Genomic DNA, 27,709 nt, shown 5'->3' with positions numbered 1-27,709 from the left:
TTTCAATTCATCAATTAGCAGGTGTTAATTTATGTGGTGCGTAATCAAACCCCCCCTCCCACACCCAGAAAAAAATCTGGCATGATATTTTTGGGGAATTCAAAGGTCTCTCACCAAATGAAATTGGTGAAGGCTCAGATCTGACTGTCCAGGGAATTCCCAGCAGAAGGGCCCCTGAAAGGCAAAGATGGACGGTCCCAAGTCACACAATTATATCAGCTCCACACGCACGCACACACACATATGCAAAAGCGAGGCGTCCTCCCAGGAAAATCCGCCATCCCCTTGATTTCAAACCCACGAGCTCGTCTCGGCGGACTCGGGCTCCTCACGTCCGAGTGGGTTATTAGGGCCTTTGCGCGCCGGTTGCCGCTTACGCCGCTGTTCCGACTGGCTGGCTGCTTGTTAAAACAATATTACACTCTTTAGTACATTGCCGACGTTTTGCAAGCTTTCTGAGGGGAGAAGATGAGGCTGGCCGGCCGGGCAGGCGGGCTTCACTGCTCCTGCCGGAATTTAGTGGAGAGGGAAAAAAAATAATAAAAAAATCCACAAATTGCCCTTCATGACTAACAGAAACATGGCCATTAAAAATCGGGTAAAATGCGTTCAATGATTGGAGGGCGCCGATCCAAATTCATTTGCTTTTTCCCAACGGGGCTCTCCGAACGTGCAGCTGCTGCTGCGAGTTATCTCGGCCGGCCCTCGGGGGGTTAAGTGCGAGTGCAAATAGAAGCCGGTGATCTCAGCGCCGAGAAAGCAACTTGTCGGATTGCTTTCGGGCGGCCGAGCTGGTCAGTGCGCTAAAGGTTAGGTTGCTTCTCCTCGGCAAAGTTCCCTGCCCTTTTCTCCAACTCGCCGGCTGGCTCTCGAGAAATCAATACGCTGCACCTCGGTCTGTTTCCGTTGCCATAATGTGTACACGCACAAATACATACAACTCCTCAAATATGTTGCGGAAGAATCAAGAATTCATTCCCAAGAAGTTTTCTCCCAAGCGGGCCTCTCGGAAACCGGTCCTCGATTGCAAGCGTCCATTAAAGGATCAGCGTGACTCTTTGAGTCATTGTTATCTTGTTGACAGAGTCAACAGTGTCTGCGGAAACAAGAGGCCGTCCAGACAACAGCCTCGGGCCCGACGTGGCGTCTGATGACATCAACCCCGTGATCCCTTGAGCAAACGTCGTCGTGAGCGAAAAGATCTCGCCGGGCCGAGCGAGATCCGGAGGGGAAGGTGAATTCCACCCGGCGACCGTTCAGTCGTGAAGCTAGCAAAGCAGCTACGTGACGGTAAAAATTGTCGAGATTCCATCACTTCCTCTGCGCTAATTATCGTACAAGCGGCCTTTCCCCGGAGGCTTTTTTTTGTTTTTTTTTGCCACAATGACGCAGTCGCTGAGCCACGGCGGGGAAATGGTTAACACTCGCGCCGTCCCCCGCTGCCAGGGAAAGCCGGCGAGACAATGGCCACATTGTTGGCTCTCGAGACGTTGATGGGGGCGAGCGTGCGAGCGTTCGGGCTCATGCCCCAATTCTGAGAGCGGCAAATTAAGCAACTGCGGCCAATCAGAACGTGAGGTGCTGTTAGCCACGCCCACTTTCCTGTGTCAAAACATTGAGCCTTACACTAAGTTATTAGAAAAATGATTGAGTGACACGGGCGGGGCTCATATCGGCTCGCTGTCTACGGGAATCCGTCGAGTTGTGTTTTTTTGGGCCCCCCCCCTTCTTTTTTCTTAATGCAACACAGTCGGTATGATGCAAACTGAGGAAACCTTCAATCGCACCTCCTTCACAGTCAAGCGGTGGACGCCGGAGCAGGAGGAAAGAAGGAGCGCCAACAATACAAGCTGCGTTTCACCTTCAATTTCATCACGCGCGCTAACAGCAACTTGTCTGCGTGCTTGCTTTCGCGAGCGAGCGCGATGCTGCAATGCCTCGGAGCTTTGCGGCCTGTGCGCTGAAGGGGAAAAGAACGTGGAGAAGAAAAAAAAAAAAAGAACCTACTGAGTTATTTATCAGCAAGTTCAAGAGTTTTTCTCGCGCAAACAAAGACACCTTCACAACTGGACTGGCTCAACTTCATTAGCTGAGCAAAAGCTAACAGCAAAGCTCCACAAATGGGGAACATCCGGCAAAAATGTGTCAACACGAAAAATCTGCAAATGGCAAAGACTGACAGAGCAAAAATTCGTCAACAGCAAAAATTCGTCAACAGCAAAAATTCGTCATCGCAAAATGCGAATAAATCAATCAATATAAATAGTTGAGCAGACTCGTTGAGTTTCAAGCGGAAACAAAATGGCGGCCATATTTTGCCATGATAAAAATAGAAGTGTAAATAAAAGTTGCAGCTACAAGCAAAACTTGATTTCCAAACTCCGGAGGTTGTGTGGCAAGATGTCACGTCGCAGAGTCATTTTCAAGGAAAAATAACAAGCGCCGCTATTTACCTGCCCACGACCGGTTTGAGGACTCATTTACAGCGACTCCTAAAATAACCGCGCAAGAAAAAGGGGCCCCGCTGAAGCGGCGGGTTTAAAAATAACGACGGAAGCGAAGGAGCGACCTGGGCCGCCGCTTTTCTTTTGTGAGCGTTGGCTTTGTCTGCCACACAACTTTTGACAGCCTATTTCAAGACGCCTCGCCGCACAAAAGGAGGCTCGGGATTTGCCCGAAATGCTCTTCGGCCCGCCACGTATGAAAAACAATTTTGTTTTGCGGGTTAAAGAACCGCCGGGAGAGGGGGAAGAAAAAAAACAACAGTTTCTACTTACAACAATGTGCGCCGGCGACGGGGACCTGGCATCTTTAAGTGCTTGTCTACTCTGAAGACCTCCTGGTTGAACATCTAGCAGGGGCCATTTCATCTGGAGGTACTGGATGGAAGAAAGAAAGGAAAGACAAACGCAAAGAAGGGAACAAAACATGTCAACAATGCCAAACAGAAAAAAGACAGAAGGACATTTGCAAACTCAAAAACATTCAAGTGTGATTGATTTCACACTCACATTTTATAATAATAATTTACAATTAATAATTTCCAGAATTCAGTTTCCGGCGGCGTTGTACGGTTTGCGGCTCGGCGGTGACCTCATGTCTTTTATTGGCAGCAATAAAGAGGTGCGAGCGTGGCGTCTCACCAGGCTAGACCTCCTGACGGCTCCCGTAAATGATTGACTCGGCCCGTATCGGACCGTTTTCGCTCTCGCTCGCCTCCCACGCCCGCCCGCCCGTCGCGTCACAAAAAACAGATAAGCAGGAACGAACGTTTGTCAAAATGCACGTCGTGGCTTTTCCTGGAAGACAAAACATGTCCTTTCCTTAGCTTTTAGGTTCCGTCGCTTTCTTTGAAATGTGACAAAGTCAAACGACTTTACTTCTTGATTGATATTCCCCAAAAAAAAAAAGTTTCATTTGGGCTAAAAACAGGAAGATCATCACTAATTTTGTATGACTGTGTTTCTTCGTTTGCTATTAGAGAACCTTTTTGTTTCGTTTCGCACACTGGCTTTTTTTGTCGGCTATATTTCCACCATCTGACATCCACATGGAGAAATTAGCTCGAGGTGGAGATGCTATCGGAGCGACTCTTCCTACCTTTTTGGTGCGTTAAACCTCTTTTGGGTGGCCGCTGCTTTGCATGCATGTCCGTGCGTGTATGTGTGTGCGTTTGAGTCGAGAGTTGAGTCGGCGCTGGTCCGAGAGCGCGTGTCACGACCCTTCCCGAGACTGTGTCTAAATCAGTGGTAATTAGCGGAGAGTTCACCGCGGGGTGCCTGCCAGTGGTCGACGCTGGAGGGAGTTATTGACTCCATGACCACGGTTACAACCCCTGCAAGGGGGAGGGATGGGGGGGGGTGCCTGGTGTTTCTCCACTACTCATTTAGAACCACGAGACAGATTTTAGTGCTGCAAAGCTGCCTTTTTTATGCTTGTTTATATGTGGAAAAAAAAAAGAACGGTTGTAAAAACCTGAGTTGAGGATTTATGGACCCCCTACGCAACGGGTGTTAATTGTCACGCCGGGCCGAGAGGAAAAAAGCCGCCATGTTGGATGCGCGGTCGGAGAACATGTCTCATTAACAAGTCTTTCCAAATAAAACGAAATTTCCCCCAATTAATTTGTCCAACTTTTCTCAAAAGTGTTTGTGAGGCTTTCCTGCTAGTCTGCCTTCACCGAGCAACAACGTTACAAACATTAGCCAGCTCATGAAAACATTAGTTGTCTATCCTAAACATTCACAATTATCAGATTACAAGTTACGTAAATAGATTTTGCGCCTATCTGTTTTCCAAAGATATTTAAGTGAGTGCATGTCTGAAGCACTTGAATTTCATTGCTGTTTGGCATTCACTACCTTGCTCGATCACATTTTTGGGGGTGGATTGTATCTTTCTAGAAGTCATTAAAAAATGCGTTAGAGGCTCTCAAAATTTACGATTCTCAGCGATGGGGGTTCAGAAACGTAAAACCCTGAACGCGACTTGCTTGAGTTGACCGAGCGGATATGCCAGATCCAATTTGGCAGAAGAGCCAACTCGCTCAAAGACGAGTCTATGCGCACAAATATGTCAACGCAGCTGTAGGAATAGGACATTCCGAGGGGGCGTGAAGGTGACAAGAGTGGCAGTGGGTCGAGTGGGGTGGGGGGGTAACAAGTGGCCCCACTTCAGCTGGCCCCGTGCAATGTCTCCTGCAGCTTTGCCAAGAAAAGGGAGCCTTGGCAAGCGACGTCTTTTCCGAGCAACACCCCCACTGTCCTCCCCCACCCTTCTTCCCTCCATCAACGGACACACTGCCTGGGCTTGAGTAGGCCACAACCTCTGACCCCTCGCTGCTGGTCCCAAGCCCCCGCCCACTCCGCCGCGACCTGAAAACTCTCCCGCTATGAGGGGGCCTCCCGAGTAACTCAAGAGCCATTCCCAAGTGACAAATTGCTGGCGAGTTCCAGGATAACTCTCTGGTCTCCGCTGTCGCTCAACCCCTCAGACAACCCCCCACCTTGTAAGAACCACCCAGATTGTCCCCCCCCCCCGCCCCCTTTTCACCCCAATCAGCCCACCCTTCTCTCCCCCGTGAATGACTCAATTGTCTCTGATGAAGTGAAAGACAACGGAGTTCTCCAAATGATTGTACCGCGATGAACTCAACTCTTGCCGGGTCACATTTTTTCATCCCAGGCAAACAAAAACTTTTCGGTAGGGGATTGCAGTTGGAATAATTCCAGGAATTCTTACAGGACTCCAAATTGAAGTGTTTTGCAGCCAAATATTTACCGCAATTATGACTTTACTGAAGTATAGATTAGTGATGGACTTCGTCCCATTCGACAAATACAAATTCGGAATATAAATGGAGGAAACTCCTTTGAAACGACAACCTGCTATCCATAGTCTTTGAATGTGTATCTATCTGAAAGAATGACAAGTCAAAGAAGTTCCAGCCGTTAGGGCCAAGTCCACGGAAAGAGAGCAGGACTTTTCCAGACATTTTCCGTCAAGCTACTTCATCAATCAAGTAGCCATCTGATATCTTGCATCACATGACGGCTGACGCTGAAGCCAAAGCGCAGCTTGTTGGTAACGGGATTGCGACTTAAGGGCACCGACCGGACGGATCAAACGAGCAGAGTTTTAGATGTGGCGCTCAAATTCAGCGGGGGACCGTTGGACAGGCGATGTTAAATTTGGGTGGTTGCACAAGAGGAGGGGGGGGGGGGGTCATAAACAGACAAATAGCAGCTTGGGTTTGTTGTGTACCACAGATCTCCAAGCCATCTGTCAGACCGGGCCCGCAAAACACGATTGTCCGGAAATTTGTGCACACCTGAAAGCCACATCTTTGGTCAAAGAGGACGAAAAAAAATATCGAGATGGCGTGGACAGCATGCAGATTACACCCAATCATTAAAGAGCTTTATTAAAGTCTGACGAGATAAAGACGAGTTAGAGAAGCCCATTAAGCAAAAACAAAATCTGTGCGAGTAAACTACCCGGAGATTAACGGATTAACCCCGGCAGTTTGACTACAATCTGACCCAAGGCCGTCTTTTCACTTGATCTGTTTGCAGTGAGAGTCCGTCCGTCCTTAGTAGCAGGTGGAAGGCAAGACGCAAACAACAGTTGCTGAGGATGGAACACTTCATTTTGGGGGCGACAGACAGAGGTCAGGGGAAGCTTAACTCTTCCTCTTTGAAATCCCCGCACGCTTGAAAAACAATCGGCCAGATACAGATGTTTTGGCAGAACTCACTTGATGAACGGAGCAGGGCAAATTCAACACAAAACTAGCTACCGTTTGGACAACACGGGCAGCTTTGGTCTGGCTAATACACATTTTATGAGTAAATATTGGAGAGAAGGAGGGGAAGAAAAAAAAAATACACCCCACCTGCATTGATAGCCAGAGGCATTCCGCAAGCAGGAAAATAAAGGTGGAATACGGGAAGGCCTGGGGTAGGAATGGGTCCGCTGGGCCTATCCTTACTCCAAAGCCAGAGCCACTCGGGGGGGTTGAGGGGGGAGGGGTTCCGCTCGGGCCGCCGTGCCGGTCCAAAATGCACCAGCTCAGAGACTCACTTCTTCCTTGCGGGAGGAGCTCGGCCTGACTCTTACAAATAAACATGTATTCCGACGGGGGATGCCCACGCGGCCTCGTCTGTCTCGCTACCAAACGCAGACTTGACTTGCATCTTGAAACCAAGGCTTGCTTGTCAAAGTACACTTGTAAAGTTGTTCAACCTTAACGCTCGACCTCACATATTCATTCACCGCTGCGAACGTTTACGTTTGTCGTCTGGAATCCGACCGGTGACTGCCACCGACGTACAGAAATGTCAGTTTGGGAAGTGGATGGATGACTGCGCGACCTTTTGACCCAATCTAGTCCTTTTAAAACTCTGTCAAGAAACACTTGACTTTCGGCCCATCCTGTCGTGGATGTTTGTCCTGCTGAGCTGGCGAGATAAATACAGTTTTGGCTCTTGTACTGTTGACATAACAGGTGCGGACAACTGTGCTAGACAAATAACGACCCGAGTCGCCACTAAATGGTGAAGATTGCGTAACTGCTAGCCACTTTGTAAAGAAAAAAAATGCCCACAGAATGCAAGCGATTGAAAACAATAACAACAAAATGGCGCCGGAGAACACTTCTGCTCGCAAGTAATTATTGCAACATGGTGAAAAAGATCTACTCAGAATTGTAAAAATAGTTGAACTGGATTTGACTGGCCGTGAATAAAGTCCATGACTCTACAAAGTGTAGGGTGCAATGAAAGAACGTGTGTGACTTGATTGCAATCTACCACCTTCTCAATTAGCCTCAGAGGAATCAACAGTGTTGCATTTCTTCAAACTCTTCCCTCCGCCTTCCCTCATCCCGTGCGATTCGGAGGATCTTGGCTGTTCTATAAATAGCGACAGGGAGGATGGAGGGCCAGCAGGAGATGGCGAGGCTTCCATCAGCCTGACTAATGAACGAGCCTTGGCTGGCACCTTTAGCATCGGGCGACACTTTCCTTAAGCCGCTTCCTACGCCAACAGAGCTGGCCTTTGTAGGTCTCGAAAATCACAAGGGTGTCCAAAACATTTGGGCGTCATCCTAACTAACAAATGTTTTTCAAAATATTTTGGCACAAATAATTCACTAACAGGGATGAAAGGTTTTTGGAATAATCCCAGGTGCTGATTATAATATTTCCCGATAGTGCCACTTAAAAAAACCCCAATTGAAATATTCTTGACGAACTAACCAACAATCGACAAACAAAAAACCAGTAAGGCCGACAAGTGATGTTTTGAAAAATCCTGCTAGCTAACAGACGTAACAATAATCTCTCTCAAAAGGTTTGCTAAACATAAAACGAAACAATGATAATAATTATCGTACTTGAGTTTTCAATTCTTTTGGCTCGACCGCAAGAGACATTTGCGGTCAACAAGCAGGTCGTTCAAAAGGATCCCGTGTCGATGAATGATTCCCGTCATCGTGTACTTGGCTATGAACCAGTGCTAACGCCACCAAAACTAGATTTACCTGTCCGCCTCCATCTTTCGGAGTCTGTCACACATGGATTCCAACTTGCCCAAACACCGCTGCAGTTTAGTGACGTTGACTGAATGTCAATAAAACCTGTTCTCGGTGTGATTTATCAATACCAATTGATGTGGGTCCTTCTGCAGGCCTCTTTTTGGCAAGACCAGGAGGCGGGTTGGAAGGAGGTCAGGCAACCCTCACAGTTAAAAAGGTGAAGCGGCAACCGAGCTGAGCCGAGGGTGTGAACTGTGCAGCGCTACCGGAGAATGTCGTTATTTGTTAGAGCGCTACGAGGAGAGCTGCCCTTGATGTTTTTTTTTCTGTGTGTGTGTGTTTTTTTTCTTTCCCTTTTTGTTCTGCGAGTTCGCTGTGAATTAGTTAAACGGCAGACGGGATATAAGGAAGCCGCTCCTCACCGGGGAGACAATGTGTGCACTCTCAGGCTTCAACAAAGACTTCCGACTCGCCGGGAACGCCGCCGCGCGCTATCGCAACAATCCACCTACACATATTCATCAATCCCAAAGTATCACGCAGGAGGCACAGCGCACACACACAGGCAATTAATCCTCACAAAAGCAACGGAGACAGATTTTTTGGTCTCTTTGGCACCTGAAAGCGCACCTGGAAGCGGTCCAGCTCGGAATATTTATCACAAATGGCGGATCGCGACTCGAGACCCAAAGACAGCTTCAAGATATGGATTTATAAACACATAAGATTCGTTTTAGGGATTTCATACGATAGTTGTGCGAGGCTAATGGACTCATGTAAATATTCTCCCGCCCCCTCCCACTTTTGTATCTTCACACCCTGCATTGCCAACCCCCCCCCCCCCCCCCCCCCACACACACACACACACACCCCTGCCCCCCGGACAAAAATCCCACGCCGAAGATAACGTGTCAATAATGAGCTCAGGCCATCTATTGATCAGCTTAATTTTGCATCTATTAGCAAGGGAACCGTTTGCTCCGGGGGCGAGGGAAGCCGGGCGCTAACGCGCACCGACAGCCTGGATGGAGATCATTACATCTCACAAGTACGTATGCCGTGATTGACGTGAAGATAAGGCAGCAGAAGCTGGCTGGCGCACGCCTTCCCGCACAGCCAGCTAATGATACACCCAAACATGCACGTGCGCTCACATCTATCTAGAAAGCTGTAGCGGGGAAGAAGAAGAGCAGGCCACACTGTATATATATATTTTTTTTTTTTTGGGCTAATTGGCAGTCAGACAAGGAAGCTTGAGAATGAAAGCGTGAGAGAGCAAGACATAAAGAGAAAGCAAGAGCGGAAGAAACCAAGAGAGAGAAGCATTTAGTGGAGCACCTTGGCTGGTCTTAAGTCATTTAAATGCTGCAAAAGCAGAGCCTAGCCAGGCTACGACCTGGATTCCACACTCGTCTAAATGCTGCTCGTTGGGAACCCCACCAAAATAAAAACCTTTCTGGCAGTTTGGGGCAACGTCTTTTCTATCGACTGACTAATTCCTGGTTCGTGACAAATAACGGTCACAAATGGACAGAGGGTGCCATTTTGATTCTGGGGGTGGACCACTGGTGCAATAGTCAGTCAAAGTCTTCCAAGTTAAACACGGGGAAGATTAATTCCCCGAATAAGAGTATGTTGCCGTTCACCTCCCGCAGCAAGACTCACTCACTCACGCTTGGCATTGATGCAACCCTCTGAAATATACACGAGGAGGCTGCACTTTCTAACCAGAAAGGTCAGACAGAAATACCTTTGTGTACGATTGGAATTTAGGCGGGGAGGAGGTCTTGCAATCGCGCAACCTCAATGCTATAGAGGTGAGGTCGAAGGTACCCAAAAAAAACAAAAAAAAAACAACTCAGCTGCAAACTGTGTTGGCTTTTTTTTTTTTTTTTTGTCAGCTGAGAGATGCAGCAGAGGGATCGAGGGAGCGGTGTGGTGTGGTGGTGGTAGGCTGGAGGAGGAGAGAGTGTGAGGGGGTGGGTTGAGATGGTGGTGGTGGGGAGGGAAAAGCCCTCAGCCAAGCCATCAAGTTGAACATTGAACTTCACAGTAGTAGCTGCCTTTCTGCACTGCGCCGTTTGATGTTACCTCCAAAGCAAGCGATCAAACGCTTGGAGTGTGTGGTGTGGGGAAGTCCCGAGCTCTTAGCCTGCAAGCTTGTGATATATGCAAAGAGAGAGAGTGTAAAAAATATATACCAGAACAATAATAGTAATACAAGAAGGAAGAAATGTTGCTAAAGATGACGTAGACAAGAAGAATTTGATCCAAGTGGCTTCTTGGTTACAGCATACCAAAATGCGTTGACACGGCAACAGTCGAGTAAATGATTTTTAAAAAAAATAATTTTGAAGAATTCATCTCTAGTGCTGAGAGATGTTAAAAAGCAGGACTACGGTAAACAAGCCGTGGTTGTCTCAGTGGGGCAATAACACACACACACACACACACACGTGGACTCAGCTGGGCCGCAGTACTGCGAGAGGTGTGTGTTAGAATTGACACGGGGAGACAAAAACACACACACTCACACACACCCTTTCCCCAAGGCTGTGGGATTAAGAGGTCCAGCTGGCTGACAGCAAGCCCCTTCCTTCCCACGTATCCTGTCAGCCCGCTTCACCCCACCCCTGCAGAACCCCGGCCGGGTCTGTGTGCCAGTCAGCTGGGCCGAGCGTGCCAGCGTGACACACCTGAATTTAGCCCGGATCGTCTCTTGCAAATACATTCCGATTTATCGGTTCGTGGCGCGGGATGTGTGAACGATTGCCGGACAATCTGAAAACAGGATCCTAAGGAACCATTCAAGACATTAAGGACGGTGTCGTCAACACGAGCGACTGGACACGTTCCCACGCTTGGAGGGTGAGGTCATAACAAGCCTCCCTGCACTGGATTTTGATCTGGCTTGTGTTTGCCGCGTCTGCTATGTAATAGTCTTGTGTGTACCGTACTGAACCGAACCAAACTGGACTAGAACCAAAGTTTCCAAAATAACCAAGGTAACCCAGAACATTTTATTTTTTTTCCCGGAAGCATTGTCATTTCAGTCTTGTGTTCATAAATATGGATCACAGAGTCAGAGGTTAGACGAACCAAACACATAAATTCTTCAACTTCCTTATTACCAAGCCCGGCATGAGTGACGGGGCTTAATACAGGAAAGTTTCAGTGAAGACAAAACAAGAGCAGCACAAAGGTTGCGAGCACGACCACGGAATGCTAACGTCCGATTTGGAGCTGCCTTGCCTGAACGGCTCACTAATGAGAGCTGAAAAAGAAAAAAAAATCTATCCAGCTACCCTGATACTGTTGGTGGGGCGGATCACTATTGGGGGAAGGTGTGGTGTCGGAGAAGGGGGGGGTTGGGACACAGACAAGGTGTATGGAAAGAATACGAATGAGGGAGTGAGAAATGGGAAACGAGAGAGAGAAAAAAAATCACTATGATGACACGTAAGTGCAAAGAGCGATTAAGGATTTACTTTCAAAAGGACTCCCATTGATCTTTTTTTTGATAGACCTGCAATAAATCAAACTGGATTGACTCGCATGAGAACCGAGCCTAATCCTTTAGTCAGATCCGGGAGAACTCAGACCAAACCAGCTGTTAATTTAGGCTTTACAAGATAAAGAAGGAGAAATCCAACCTGATGTACCCTAGGGCTGAGGCTTACATCATCTCTGTAAAGCAATCAACTTATTGCCAGTTTGGAGAGGTAATCAGAGCACATACTGAGAGAGGGATGGCAGGGGAGGGATTTCCGGCTGCACCAATTGGAGTATTGTCTTCTTCCAAGGCAGTTTGAAGGGTAGATGCCTAGCAGAGACAAGTTGAGAAGAGGTATGCTGGGCAGATGTTTAGCTTGAATTGATGGGATGCTGATCCGATTTACACCTTGGGCGGCACGGTGGTATAGAGGTCAGGACGTCTGCCCCTGAGGTTTAGGGTTCGACTCTGTGCTTGGGTGAATTTTCTCAGGGTAGTCTAGAATCATTGAAGACTATAAATAGAGGCCACTCCTGGCAACATGACCAAGGTGTGAGCCACCTCTCACTTGGTAGACTCCAGCTCAAGAAAATGGATGGATGGTTGGATTTACACCTTCATCTTTAAGAGGCAAAGTTGAACTGACGGGGGTGCTAACAGTAGCGCTCCGTCTCTGCGATTTCCTTGGAGGTCAGTCCGGTTCTCATCGCCCTGTCCCCCATCACTCTGTGCCATCTTGATCGGGCCTGCCTGCCACGAGGCGGCTGCACCATAACACAGCCATAGCAATTAAAATAGTTATTTTAGTATGTATGGCCAAGACAGAGGGATGTTGTCCCTCCCCAGAAGAACTGTGCGGAAGTATTGCAAGTCACAGACTGAACCATACTAATGTCTTTTACAGATCTGTTGTTTCTGTTGACGAAAGCAGGGGTGGAGGCTCCTCTTCTTCACTGCGTGTCACCGCGATGGCGGATGCAGGGGATAAGGCTTGAAAACTCCAAGCACAGCCGCCCCCCGCCGTGCTCACACTGACACAAAGACTCATTAGCTCACCATTTCCCCCCACACCCCAGCACCCCCCCTGTCTTTAATGTCCTGTTTACGCTGCAAAAACAACCAGATCAGGCCTGAAATCCAATAACGGAGCTTTGCAGGGTCCTTTACGCCGACCCCGCAGGAGTGCTGAGGAGAAGCAGGCCTTGTAGTCTCTGGATGCTATCCAAAGCTCAGGAGTCCGTACAAAAACCACAGATAAAATAAGAGTTAAAACAGCAGTGTCCGTCGAGGCTATCAACACGCCGCACGGACTGTCAATCTTCAGTCTCAACCTCGCCACCGTTCTTAGGCAAACTCGGGCAGGGTGGGGAAAAAAAACCCGTGTTCATCCAGTGTATCTATATCTCTGTATTTCTTCTCAAACTTTCAATCTGGTCATCTCCCCCAAGGTCATATTTAATTACACAGAGTAGTAATCTCAACGGACAGATGGCAAGCAGGCCGCCTCGCAATTACTTTATGCCCAATTGAATCATTACTGGCGTGATTTGCTAAATCGCGGCACGCCGAAAAGCGAGGAGAGTACTGGATGGGTCCGCTACAAGTGGGGTGAAAGGCAGCAGTGGGTGACAGGGGCAGGTGTGCCTCTTGTTTGGGACTGAGTTCGCAAAAGAGTTGAGAATACAAGGGGATGACTGTGTGGGGAAATTTGGCACTGATCGCTGCGGTATTAAGAAAAATACACAAGCTGTATTTTTCTTGAAACTAAAACCAGAGCAGAAGGCTAATGTGGAAGCAGTCGGCTCCAGGCAGCCCATGCGAGGAAACCACACGGCAAGACCGCTTCCAAACATGAAGAAAATATTGTCTCCACAAGGTATGCCAAGAAAAGTTGGATTTTCTGTGGTAACGGGGGTCTATTTTATGACAACCATTTGTCATTGGGGAGCGATCCCAGTGGGCTGCACTCCTTCCAGCTCCAAACCCCAGAGTGGAAGCGATCCCATGGCAGCATCCACCCATGCTGATGCCTCAATCATCATTTGGAAGCAATTAGAGGTTGACTTTTTCCGGCGTCTCTGACCGCATCTCGTCACCTCACCGAGAAGCCAACAAAGGAGACTCTCATCGACGGTTTTGTCATTTTGTTGTCGCTCCAAAGCCATAAGGGGGGTCGGGGGGGGGGGGCTTTTTCTACCTTGTCTGTGCTGACTGGCCAAAAATACGTTCAGAATTCCCTGCGTGTTCTCCAGGTGACGTTTTTAAATTTTCCCTATAATCCCTACTTGAGACACTGAAAATGATCCCTTGAATACCTTCACAACTGAGCTGCATAGTGTGAAACTAAATCCAGCGGTAGTGAAAAACATTTGTCCAACTGGCGACCAAAGTAGGACTGGCATCCCGCCACTAACTGGGAACAGTTGTGTAAAGACGACTGGTTCGCCGATGTAAAACGATCCGCTGGAGCGTATAGAAAACTTCCACAAGTTCTCCCTTTTCCCAGTCTGGGCAGGGAATTCCTCCTGCTGTCTGTAGACAGCAGAAACAGTTGTTCTCCCTGGAGATTGGGCAAGCACTTTGGGCGGGAGCTAGCAGCCGAATCGGGGGGGTGTGGGGGGGGATGATGACATATGCACATGCAAAGTTACAGCGCAGGATTTTCACACTCCCCAGGATGAGGTGGAGTGCCCCGAAGAGACTTCCTGTGGCAGCCCATAGACCGTTACGCTGCAGTTTCGCTCCATTGCTAATGTGTTCCATGTTTGTGTTGCCGTCATGCAAAATTTCTGTTCAAAGAACGCAGTGTTGTTCAGGGCATAATATACAGTTGTCTTCGGGTCTAAAGGTCAGTTAACCGAGCTGCTAGTATTAATTCAAACAGAATCACCGTCTCACCTACTCGGATATTTGGACGGTAACCCGACTCCTTCGTTTGTGACACATAAAAAAAAGTTCCAATGAGCATCAGCGAGACACTGTGTAAATTCCCACAGGGCGGTTCATCGGGTTGCGTGACAAGGTACTGAAAAATGTCTGAAATGTTTTATTGTGGCTCAAGAATGTCAACAGAATCTCCAGTGATAAAGGAATTGAAATTTCCCAAGGAAATTGACAAACGAAGCAATACTTACTGCCACTGTCATATTTTTGCATGCAAACTACAACTCAGTCTGGTTTTAGATCCTACCGACCGTATTTGGGACGAAGATTGTGACCAAAAGATGTCCACTGGTTGAGAAAGGTGCATTCAGCTCGTTTCAGCCACCGCAATTCAACGAGTCTCCTTTCCGGTCAAGAGGGGAATTCAAGCTGAGGCCTCTGACCCAAACTTGACCCCGAGCCTTAAGTCATTCCCACAGCTGCCGAGCCCCACCTGTCTCGGATAAGCCTCGGCGTTCACACCCGGCCTGGGCGCATTTCTGTCAGGTGACAAATGCTAACACGCGCACTTCTGTGTCCAAACTTGACAAGAGCCACTTCAGAATGATGTGAACCACTTATGCGGCGGCATCGTAGCCAGAGAGGGCTTTGTCGCACGTCTGCTAGTTAGACGCTGGTTTAAGCCACGCTTCCCTCAACGCAGAAGCTGCGCTAACCGCCGTCTTGCGAGTGACGAGTGAGTCTACTCTGGCGAAACAATAGCAGACTAAGCAAATTTCCACCGTCAGTCTATCGTTGACGAGTGAGACAACCTTTCCGATCGGACGATAAACGTAGCGTCAGCATCGCTCAGTACGCCGGGGAAGGAGGAATGCAACGTTCCCTGACAACATCACCACAAGAGCAATTTTCTCATGGCAGTGCTTTATCTTGAGATGCGATCTGGTGACAGAAAAATCTTTGTCTGGGGTTGGACACACGGGGTAGGCTACAGACGACGGCACCTGATTGAGCGCGGTAAATGGGGCTTGTATTCACTCAGGCGTGCGCCGGATCGCCGCCGCGTCTCCCCACCTCATTGGCCATGCAATCCCGCACGGTGCACACACTGCATCTTTTGTGACTTCCGTGTCCAAGCTTCATTTGTTTTGTCCACCAAGTAAATTTGGAGCAACTCGCGTTCCCTAATCTCTACACGGCCGACGCGGCCACGTCCATCCGCACCGGTGATCTGCCACACACACTTTTCGGCCAGCCTGACTAATGTGCCCTGACACTCGTACATCACCCCGCAAATTGGCCAAATGAATTAAGCGCGGATCCTGCTGAGCTTTACGGGCTTTAAATGGATTTCCTCCACTCCAGGTCTACCCAATAATTGCATTTATCCATCTTGTTGAAGCCAGGTTTACACACTCGCAAAAGATCATGCCAATCCCGTGGAAACATTTTCCGCTCTGGCGGCCAGCGCGCGAGACATTTGTCATCGGATCATAACGGCTAATTCAAACAACAATTAGCTTGACGACTGGGCCGTACGTCAATGTCGGGGTCCTTGTCGGACAACGCGTCGTCTACCTCTTAATCCGTCTCTAAACAAGCAGCCTTTCTAGACTTTTCAGCGCAGTCCAGAAAGTGCATGCCTCCAAACATCCAGCCAGAGCGCTAGGCAGGCATTGAGCACTTGTTCAGTCGGGGTCATCTCAACACTTGGGAATGTTTGAACAGAAGTGCATTAGACACTAGAGGGGGGGAGGAAGGGGGAGGGCAAAGGACAATTCAACTATGTAAACATCCAGCTACTTCCTTTCCTGCGCTCCTGAGGCAAGCCACTGTTCAAACAGTGTCCGTGGCATTCTTGTGCAGCTGCTGCCTGGGCCGTGCCAGACAAGGGGGGGGGGGGGATGAGGCCAACGAAAGCGAGCCAGCGAGGTATGACCCGGCCAGTCTTCTCCTTCACATTTTGTCACGAAGCGGACGACTTATCTTTATTGATATTCCAAATATGAACAAGTGCGACGGGTAATAAAGATAGAAAGGGTTGTAAAAAGGGAAGATAAGGAGCCTGCAGGTTCTAAAGGGCACTGCGACGTGCATCACATGACACACAGGCCATCGCGACACGGGGATGCCAACTTCTAATCTCAACTTTCATTATGAGGGGGGCGGTTTCTGATTCATAGGCAGTATCGGAAGACAACCTTTGGATTGCGTGCCGATAGATTTGGACTTAAAATACCTTCCTATCGGAGACGTTGATTTTATGATGTTAAGCCACTTTAGCGGAACGGCTCACATTTGTGTGTCCAGACTCGGAAAACGTTATTTCAGAGTTTGTCCTGAGCGGATAGCATCAGCAACGATACATTTTGCGGTGTTCGTTTTGGACCTCGACAGGGGTTGATCCGCTTATGTGGCTTCCAAACTAAACCCAAAAAATTCTGTGTCCCACTCCCTCAGATAGGAAAAGAAATTGCCACTTGGGAACCTGCTGAAGTCAAACTTTTTGTTTCCAGACCCATCATTACGGAAGATACAGCCCAATTCTCATAGAGGCGAAGATCTGCGGGGTTTCTTTATTTGTTTTTTTTTTTCTTTTTACACAGGAGAGCCAATATATCAGTCATCGTTTGGGTTCGGCATGGCTCGTCTCGGGCCTGCAGCAAGACAAACGACGGAAACGCGGTGAAAGCCGCACGCCGCCGCGTCCGACTGGTTATTACTCCAATCAAACAAGTCATTTCAGGGTGACTAGATTGCATAGGCTTCCGCCTCAAAAGTGCCAAACCACCTGGCGGCCTACTCTGCTCTCTCTGTCAATCATTCAGTCCCTTTCGGCTGGACGGCGATGGTCACTTGAGCCCTCCAGGGAAGGAGGACAATTGACAATTCACTTGGTGCTGCGAGTCAATTTGCTCAATTTTGGAATTGACCCCCGCCTGATGGGTGATGCAATTTGTCCAAATGAATAAAGTGACAACTCGGGACGGGTGGACAGCCCTCATTGATTGAAATAGTGACTGGATTTGCGATATCTGGACCTTGAAATGAACACCCTGAGGCTGGCTCGGCCGACATTTGATGGTGTTTAACGTTTATCATCCCATGCTGCGAAAAAAGCTAGCATAACGCTACCATTCACTTTGAGACGGCTGTGGAAAAAACGAATTGGAAGTTTAACTAAGGCATCAGTGAACGCGACAAAAAATAAACACTTAGCGATCTTAATCCATTTCCTTCGTTACAAGGATTGGCGTGCTCGGGCTACAACGAGCTGTACACAAATTGACAGCTGTCTGTCCCTTTTATTGTGTAAATAGGTTCCCAACATCTGCTTTAGAAGCCAACATTGGAATTTACTCTTAATCTACTTTTCCGCTGGAATTTGTTCATCATCGTTGGAGGGAGGGAAGGGATTAAAAAAAAAAAAACAACACAGGAAAATCGAACACTCTTCCAGACTAAGGGGGTTTACTTTATTATCCTTTTGCATTTCCAAGTCGTTGCGCAAACTTTTTCCTGTCTTTTAACGTGCAAATCCTGCCATAATCCGTAGATTAGCAGATGAATTTATTGCCGCGCGCGCTGGCAAATCTCCCTCACCTTTAACATGTGGGTACGCGTCGACCACCTTTCATGGCGGATCGCCTCATTAGTGCCCTCGCGCCTAGGTTTTTTTTTTCTTTACGCACTTGTACATAACTCCTCCGAGCAATTAGAAGTTTAATTAGTAGATTAAAAATACACAGGCCGGAGTTTTATCTGCGTTTAGTACGCAGCGAAGCCCATTTCCAAGAGATGAAAGTGGCACATCTAAATTATTAGCATAGAAAAATGACTGGCGGCGCGGATGCCGACGGACATACTAAAAATAGGTGAGAAACGTTATGAAGACGACATTTTTATTTAGAGCACAATCCCGTGCCGCCAAAGTAGGTCAACAAAAATGATTGGAATATTTTGGACGTGGCATGATCGATGATGCTTGGACATAACCGGGCCGCTCTCATTAGCCCGCCATTAAAAGCAATGACGCACTCTATTCAGGCGGCTTTTGTGAGCGTGACCCCGGAGCCCCACGCCGCTGCCCCCTGAAACCGCTTTGGCGGCGTCCCCGCCCCCACTCGCACACATTTCCCGCTTTCTTGGGCTTTCCCTCCCACTTTACTGCTTCCCCCCCGTGTGAATAAACTTGAATTTTAACCACAAGCAACCCCAAAACGGTGGATTTAGACTCCCACCCAATTGGGGAACAAAGAAAATGCAACTTTTGTACTTGTCACATTTCAGTTCATGTAAGTGAACTTGAATTTAACCTCGAGCAAGTCTCCAAACCACCACCGCTAGTTTGCGGCGGCAGCGCTTAAGGGGCGCTCGGGAGCGACCCCGGCAGAAAGACGCAATTGACGAGCAGTTTGATGGTGATCTCTCGGGCCCGCTTCAAGTTCGCATTCAAGGTGAGGGGAGGCAAAGTTAGAGACCTGCTCGCTCGCTCACTCAGCCGAAAACTTTCGACTGCAGATTCAACAGATGGATGAAAGAAAACGGAGGTACGTAAACACGCACGGCTTTAACAGCCTGCGGGGTGGCAGGGGCGGATGGGAGGGGGGGGGGGGGGGGGGATGGAACCTATATTTAACAGGATGACAAAAGTTGGCGCTCTCAATGTACAGTGCTATCTTTGTGTGCTGCTGCAACGGCGGCTATAGAAATGCACGGGAGAAGGAGCAAGCGAGAGCGGGAGGGTGGGGAGTGCGGCTGAAAGAAGAAGGGGGGGTACACTAAAAAGGGGGTGGGCGGGCAGGGGGGGGCTTACTAGCGCACAGCTGCTAAACCAATGCCTTTGTGCAAGCCTGTCGACATAAAACTAAAAATTATGTCAAGATGTTAAAACAATAGTGTCAATAAAGTTCATTTAAAAAAAAAAAAAAAAAAATCAAAACCTGACATGCTGAATTCACCCCCTCCCCATCCTTTTTCTTAGCGCTGCCAATGCAGCAGTTAAAAATCTGATGGCAAACATGCACATTTTTATTTTTAAATATTTTAGACGATGACAGCTCAGCCTGCCAACATCCTCCAAATGAGACAATTAAGCTCCGCGAGCAGATGATGGGGGGGGGGGGGAAGAAAAAAAACTTCCACACACATCTTGTCGGTAAATATTTACGGCAAGAATCTTTCCCATTCATTGGCCAGGGACTGACAAAAGCTTACTGTACTGCCTCTCCAAACTCCCCTCACGTATGCCCCCCCCCTTTCCCTCCTGCAGCCCTACATCTGCGATTCATTGACTTCACAATTTACCACATGTCGAGCCGGGGAGAGGTCGAGCCTCCACGTGAATCACGGCGCAAATATGCGAGTGATTTATTGTTTTGCTAAAAAAAAAAAAAAATCATAAAAAAAAATTCTCGCGCGCTCTCTCTCTCTCTCCTTGCTGTTGGCAGAGCGTGAACAATTACATTTTGGACTAATTAAGCCGAGAGAATGCGAGGCCGCTAATGTCTCGCAGGCCCGGCGTTTGCGTGTGCCAGACCCCCCTGTCCCCCCCCAAAGTTAACTCGTCAAATGCAAAGCAGATTTTACGAGACGTGGAAAAGGGAAAAAAATGTCCAAGCTTCCACCGCCGTACTTTTTTTTGTCAACAAAAGTGATTTGCAAGACAAAAGGGGCTCTGCAACTTTGCGCGGTCTTGACGCCTCCCCCCCTAACTCCCCAGCAGACACCAATTAGACTCCATTAGCATGTAAAGCCAATTTGATAAGGTGTCGAGCAGCCACCGGCACCCGACCCACACACACGCAATCCTTCAAATCCCCCCTAAAAAAATCCATTTACAGGAGGGCAAACAAACGTAATCCATACGATGACGCATTGTTGTCACGACAATGCCGCCATGTTGAGCCGAGATACCGTGGCTCCAAGCGCCAATTAGAACGGATACAAAAGGATCCCGTCGTCGCGTGTTGCTGGGGACCAAAAAAAAAAAAAAAAAAGCCACATGCATTATTCCAATGAAGAAAATAAGAAACGGGGTGTGTATAAGAAAAAAAACGAGAAGCTATTTTTATTTATGCGAATACATTGGCATGGCCAAACCTCCAAGGGGTGGGTCAACACGGACGGATGGGGGGCATCTACCTGTTGAGGTCACGTGAGCCCATACGGACGCACCGTAAAAAAATTTTTAAAATGAGAGGCCGAGTGCAGTCCAGCAAGTTGCTTTTTGACACGTCAAAATGCTTCAATGGCACGAAATTGTCAGCTTCTTTGGACTCGGCTTTCCTTGGCTAAATAAATTTCCGCCAGAGGTCACGCAAATGATGTTAACCCCCCCCCCCCTGCCGTTCAGCTTTAAAAAAAAACAAAAGACGCCCAAATCCAAATCTTTTTTTTCCTCCATCATGGTTGCGAGTTGCCGCCTAACAGACAGCTAATCAATGTCCAGGTGAATTATTAATGGCGGCTCGGAGTCGAATAAATTGATATTAGAGCCACCGACCACTTCAAAGACGCTAATGGCTTGGACACAGCGGGGTGCGTGTTGGGGGGGGGGGGGGGGGGCGTTATTTACAGACTATCCGCAGGCACGAGGAAGTACAAGCGCAGACATTTTGTTTAGACCCACCTTGATAAAATGCAAGAAAAGGTACAAAAACTCTCCATGCTTCCACCATATTATTTTCTTTCCTAGCTTTAAAATTTACAGTTGTGTGAAATTAACAATTTCTTATTTACGGAAATTTAAACAAGCAAATTTAAAATGTAGCGATATTTAATTGAGGGAAATTTGAAATTGAAGAAGATGCTCCTTTTGAGTGAATCACATTTTATAAATGGAGGGAAATGGGGGATATAAAAAAAAGATGACGCCAAGGTGGAATCAAAAGAGCAAAGTGCAACGCGTCGTCACGGGGCTCCTCGTGCTTGACATTGGTGTGCGTGTGTGTCGGTTTTAATGACAATAAATGACAAGCGGCGATTGATTAAAAAAGAAAAAGGGTGTGGTCAAGTCAAATATTTTTTTCTTTTCGATGAGAAAATACAGTAAATGATTTCACAAAAAATAAGAGCAGGGATCAACAATTTTACCCTCATCTTACAAGTATTCATTTACAAGGTGCGCACAATAGAAAATGGAGGAAACTAAATAGGTGGTGCAGAAAAGGGGGGTGCGGGGTGTATTGCGGCTTGCAGGGTTCCAATTTCCTAAATGCCTCGCCTTCGCCTTAACCTTGTAAAATGAGATGACAGGTCCTAAAGCGCTCCACTTGTAATTGCAAACGTTTAAAATAAAATAAGGGGAGCGTGTTAAAAAGGGAGGAAAGTGGGTGAAGGGGGGGTAACGGCGCTTAAGGCTCGCCGGAGCCCCGGTGGGAATCGACGAGGTGCATAATTAAAGCCCGGCTAAATAAATAACATGAATTTATTGATGAACTTTACATTTGCAGATGCTCGACATCACCGAATAAAATAGAAACAATCCTCTGAATGAATGAAAACAGTCAAAATGGCTGGATAAGTGTTTTACTTCCTCTTATTATTATTTTTTTTTTTGGGCACATGCAAATAGCAGCACACTTGCAGCTCATTAGCATATTTCATTGGTGGAGCTTTCACATTGTGGAGGAAAAAAGGGCATTTTTGATGAGGGCTGAACAAACACCAGCCAAATGCATCATTCATTAACTAAAGAAGTGCATTGCAATTGTGATTTTATTTTTAAATCACGAATAATAACGATGACAATTTTAACATATGAAATAAAATACGCACAGCAACTTATTGCCCATTTTACGTTAGCCACTTAGCATGCTAGCAGCGATGACAGCGCGCCAACTGTACACTTCACGGACAGTGGCAAAAATTCGACTTTTGCAATACATTTTCACTTTTGAACCTTTCCTCGAGACGGCCGCCGGTGGCAAGGCTCGCCCGCGTGTCGCGTCGGTGTGTTGCAGGGAAAACAACCGAAAAAAGAAAAAAGAAAGAGGTCAACTTACTGTGCGTGCTGTGGGGGAAAGTGATCCGTTGGGGAGGTAGGGGCTGCTGAGATCGGGGATCATAATAAACGGGTAGCCCGGGTACGGTGGGCTCTTGAACAGCCCTCCATCTTGCCTTTTCGCTGCTAACATGGCGGTTGTGGTTGAGGCAGATAGAAAGAGAAGAAAGGGGCAAAAGTTTATGAACAATAAACCAAAAGACACAAACAAACGCGGGGGGGAGTCTCAAATGGAAGCCAAGAACTCACCTTCCTCTAAACTTTCTCGCGTTTTGTCTCTGAAAGTTTCAGACCTCGGCGGAGGCCGTCTCTCCGCCTTGAGAGAGGTTGGCGTGGGTGGGGGGGACAAAAGTAAAAAACCAAACAGTAGTGAAACACAGAAATTGCGTTAGCGGGACCCCGAGGCACAACTTTCGCTACGGTTTAGCCGCCTCACAAGCCGCAGGCGGCGGCCACTCGCCTCGGAGTTGTCCGGGGGGGGGGGGGGGGGGGGGGTGAAGCTGCGTGTACTTCCAAACTTACCTCCGAGTCGGACGAGCTGTTCTGATTTGTTTCCGACTCGTTGACGAGCGACGACTTGACGTCCGCTAAATCCCTTTCGGCCGACGAGTTTTCTGAGATTTTCTCTTCCTGTTCTCCTTCGTCTTTGAAGGAGATCATCTCATCGTTGGCGCCCAGGTCGTCCCCTCCACCGCCGTTAAGTTGCGGCATGTCGCTTCGCTTTTTTTCCCCCCCACGAGCTTCACTAAAGGCGGCTAGCTTGCTGCTGCTGCTCTCGGTAGTGGTGGTGGGGGGAAAATCTCCAAAAGGAAAAAACTTTTTGCTCTTTTTCGAAAAAGGACCCCTCGCCGTCGAAAAAAAAGTGCCACTTTCCGCGACTTCGGGGGTGTCGTTGGTGGCGTTGCCCCCCTCCAGTTGGGGAAAAAAAAAACACACACACACACGCACCCCGCACGCAGAGACACACAGCGTGTGGCGTTCGCGGTCCCACAGAAAAAAAGTCCCAAAAAAGAAAAAAAGAAGGGCGCTCTTGGTGGAAAAGGGGAAGCCGGAGAAGGAGCCGCGGTGCTCGGATTGAGAGAGTTGAAGTTGGTCGGAGTGGTTTTCAGTTCAAAGGCGGCGCTGATTGACAGATAGAGAGGGATGGAAATAGAGAGAGTCTGGATTCGGGATTATTGACAGGGAGAAACACACAAGAAACTAATGAGATTCAAACAGGGAGGGACTTGAAGTGACGTTTTCATAAATAGAAAAAAAAAGAAAAGAGGAGGAGGAGAGAGAGAGAGAGAGAGAGAGAGAGAGAGAGAGAGAGAGAGAGAGAGAGAGAGAGAGAGAGAGGGAGAGAGAGAGAGAGAGAGAGAGAGAGGAAGCCGGCTGTGATGGAGCATGTGAGACAGGACAGTGAAGGCAACACTGCAGGAAAAAGAAAAGGAGTTGTTGCACACATGAGAAAAAATAAAAGCACACATGGGCGGGCTCAAACAAGAACGAGCTTCACCATTCCCTCACCCTCACATATATTTACATTTTTAAACATTTCACCATCTTCCTCTGCTCAAAGGCCTGCTTGGAAAAAAAGGAAGCACGATGAACCCTTGTTTGGTGTGCACTGATCTATTTTTTCATCATATTAGCTAACATTTCCTCACAGAGATTCTTTTTTTTTTTTTTTTTTTGCATGTTGCACCCTTCCTGAGTGGCAGGTGAGATGTCCTGTGGGACTAACCTGAATTCCTCACGGCTGCTCAAAGTCTTTTGTTTAAATTCCATTTTGTATCGTCATCCTCTGCAGGTGGATTGGACAAAAAACTGCAGCACATTCAAAAAAAAAAGAAGAAACGTGCATGCTTACATGAGCTGCTTGGATTTTTTTTTTTTTCTCTTTACTTGGCACCATTTTTCAACCTTCTCGCTCAGAAGGTTAACAAAAGAGAATTGCTTAAACATATGCACATGAATTATAATTTGGAAATGAAATGCAGATTTCAAAATGAGAAAGAAAACAAAGATGTGCTGTTTTCTATTTTGAGGTCAAATATTAGGATAATAATTATTATTTAAAAATCATTTTAGAACCATTTATTTGAGACAAAAGCTTGAAAAATACTGTTGTGGAAACAGATTAGAATATAAGAAAGGCATCTCTATTTAAACTGGGACGTTGACAAAGAAATGCTCTCATCATCTCATTCCCAATTTTTAAATAAAAGAAATTCCTTCTTTAAGCTGTTTATTCCAACGACGTTTTTTTACACGTGAACGGAGATTAAAATAAAATAATAAAATAGACACATGGGTGAGGTTGTGAAGGTTGTTTTTCTTTTTACTTCCAGCTATTTATTTCCAAACACAAAAATTATAAGACAATAATAAAACGCCCTATTACCTGTAATGCAAATAAAAGGAGGAAGAAGGAGGGGGCATAATCCTGCATCCTTTTCCTGGGGCTTGTGTGTGTGCTTGTGTGTGTGTGTGATATAAATCAATGATGAGCGCTGCTTACCTTATCTCCTTATTTCAGAACATGCCGTCTCTCTTTTGAGCTGTGATTTCATGCAACCATCAACAATGAAAATCACATGAACGACAAACAAATGACACAAATCTAAACATGACATTAGAGAATGTGCATGCACGTAAAAGCTGCACACACACACACACACACACACATTCCCTTCAGCTCAGGGCCCACATGTTCCAGGCCAAAGCAGCCGAATGCCGAGAGGTTGTCGCTTGGGCCTGCGAATGTCCGGCCTGACTGTCGTTGTGACTTCAATTCAAATAAAAATTGCTTCACATGATCCAAACTGTCTCTCAACTGTGCCTTTTGGATGTCATTTAAAGTCATAATGACATATTTCTTTCATACCTTGTGTCGTAATTTATCCGCAATGCAATAAAATGCTTCCCCATTTTAATTAGTGGCTGTGCTAATCTTTGCACAAAGGAGATTTGGAGAGAAGCGAGAGCTGACCATCCAGTCATTATTCATACATGTGGCCCCAAATGTACCCCAAATATACAGATAGATAGAATTAGATCTATTTTTCTCTTTAATATGCTGCGAGAATAGCAAGCCTGCTCCCTTGGCCCCTCAGCACACTAATCATTAGAGGGGAAAAAAAAGGAAATAAAAAGCTTCTGTATGCAGCCGTTACATCTGAGCACGTCACTAAAATAAATGTAAAAGTGAATTGTTTACCAAAGCCTTAAGGGCTATTTTATTCAATGCTGTGTGTTTGTTTTCAAATGAAATAAAAGGGGTGCTCGGCCATATAGCGGCTTTGCTTTTGCTCGTTAATTCATTCAAAATAAAACCGCTTTGGTGTTTTTCGCACAAATATTTACTGCGATACTAATTTTACCATCGGCAAAATAGGTTAATGATGTTCCACAGGGTTCTCTACTAGGGCCATGGACTTTTGACCAATTTGGAGGGGAAAATGGCAAAAGCGGAGTGCTTGGCATCAGCAAAGAAGAAAAAAAAAAGCAGACGTGGGTCCTGTTGACCCACCCTACCCCCAAGAAAATCCAACATCTTGTCTTTTGGGGTTTGAAAAGGGACAAAGTGTCCTTTTAGAGGCCGGGAGCATCTTGTTGAAGGCTCTTCTTCAAACAGGAAGCGGGAGTTGTGTTTTGTGACACAAGCAAAAGAGGTAAGAGGGTCTTCTTCAATGTCCTCCAACGACATTCCAGGCCTTTAGAAAAAGCACAATTGAATTGCCTCCTTTGGGGCGCCTCAACAGGGCCAAAGACATTTTTGCAAGCTCATTTGGAATGAATGCACTGAGGGCTCCAAAATTGCTGCCTTGAAATTTCTCAGATCAGCTTCACCCTCCAAAAAAACACTCATGCATGATCGAATTTTGCCCAAATGGAATTTGAATTATTATTGTCCATATTTGCAAGACTTGACCTCCACGCGAACAACATGAACTTTAGCAAACAGGTCAGCTTGTCAGAAAGTCAATTGGGCCAGAGTCTCCACCATAGATGCCCGCTGAGCTTTTTTGGTCAAAGTTTTTTTTCCCCTCCCATTTCAATTTGACGCTCATTTTGCATTTGTGGCTGATTTTCTTCCATCGCTGACGATTCTCGGAGAAGCGGTAGAATCTTTTTCTCGGTAGATTTTTTTTTTGGGACGCCGCACACTGATTAACAAGCGGCACAATGGCGGCTGACCTTGAGTCAAACGGCGACACAAACCAGAGCAACGTGTGGCGTTCATTAGCCGGAGGGACGGCGTCTCGAGGCCATTGTGCAAAGTCGAAAGGGACGACAAACATCATCAAGGTTACGCTGGCGAGAGGGCGCATTATACGCTAATAAAGGACGGGGAAAGTGGCGCAAACACAGTAAATGTATTCATCGGAATGTTTACAAAGTTGGTTTCATTTGCAAAGGTACTCCCACGCTTGTAGCGAAGAAGACGCAATCGCAGCTTAAGTTTGTGTCCTCCGAGAAAAATCCCTTTTACTTTGGGCCTTATTAGCAACTTGCTAGCTTTTTTTTTTTTTTTAACGTATGTAACCGTTGAAGGACGTCGATGGATGATTGTGGCGTTTTTTTTTTTTCACATTTGCTTAGCAGCTAGCTAGCATCTTATTTCTGATTTCAAGTTTTTCCATACGACGGCAACAATGGATGCTGCAGGATTTGGCCAGATGAATTTCAATGAAAGCTCCGCTAATGAGTTTTGCAGCCTTTGGCAACCCCCCCCCCCCCCCCCCCCTGCTCGCCCGCCGTCGTTTCTTGTGATGAATAATGAATATTGCGGGCCACCGGATGACATATCGTCTTGGGCCGGCGTCATCCAGCTAAGGCCATTAGCCGCTCGGTGACAAGCTTCTCGTGGGGCAAGTCCATCGCCGAGGACTTGGTAAACTTTTTACATCATGAAGAAGCGTACCAGTTTCTCATGATGCATATCTACTCAAATGTGTAAAAATGGATCAAATTCAAAATTCCAAAAAGTATATATATTTTTTTTGTAAGCTAGGCCGCTATGAGAAATTTCACTCTATTATTTTTTTCGATCCCTGCGCTCGTTAGCTACCTTCCAAATTCATCATCAGATCACAGTCATATTTGATCAATATTAATAAGGATAGGCAAAACTCCGGCAGTAATTACCGCCGTCTTCTCGAGGCTTTGATTCGGACCGTTACGAACGCCTCGGCGTCTTTGAGATTTAAAAAAAAAAAAAAATGGCACAGGCCTCTTCTTTCATTTTATAACATTAAAACCCAACAGGCATCTTCTAAAAGCTCTAATAAGACAAAGATTAGATTTG

The 27,709-nt window shown here is 47.0% G+C and overlaps 1 protein-coding gene across 23 annotated transcripts in view; it reads right to left on the bottom strand.

Moving 5' to 3' along the window:
* Nucleotides 1-23,663, bottom strand: part of tcf7l2 (transcription factor 7 like 2) — a 61,596-nt gene extending 37,933 nt beyond the window's left edge. For 5 of the 23 annotated variants that reach the window (XM_085903430.1, XM_085903438.1, XM_085903435.1 and 2 more), the window contains exons 1-5: nucleotides 22,939-23,659; nucleotides 22,666-22,732; nucleotides 22,418-22,542; nucleotides 2,778-2,879; nucleotides 115-174 (exon numbers count right to left, since the gene is read on the bottom strand). In XM_085903430.1, the coding sequence (XP_085759556.1) occupies nucleotides 115-174; nucleotides 2,778-2,879; nucleotides 22,418-22,542; nucleotides 22,666-22,732; nucleotides 22,939-23,127 (543 nt within the window). In that variant the 5' untranslated portion in view covers nucleotides 23,128-23,659. Of the gene's footprint in view, nucleotides 1-114; nucleotides 175-2,777; nucleotides 2,880-22,417; nucleotides 22,543-22,665; nucleotides 22,733-22,938 lie in introns of all 23 variants that reach the window. The other 18 variants (XM_085903440.1, XM_085903451.1, XM_085903449.1 and 15 more) reach the window with 10 other exon arrangements.
* Between the last annotated feature and the right edge of the window lie 4,046 nt (nucleotides 23,664-27,709).

Source organism: Syngnathus leptorhynchus, chromosome 22, assembly GCF_054491065.1.
Source record: "Syngnathus leptorhynchus isolate UIUO chromosome 22, UIUO_Slep, whole genome shotgun sequence".
Lineage (NCBI taxonomy): Eukaryota > Metazoa > Chordata > Actinopteri > Syngnathiformes > Syngnathidae > Syngnathus > Syngnathus leptorhynchus.
Note: the sequence above shows the minus strand (reverse complement) of the source record. Positions and strands in the feature narration are given on the sequence as shown.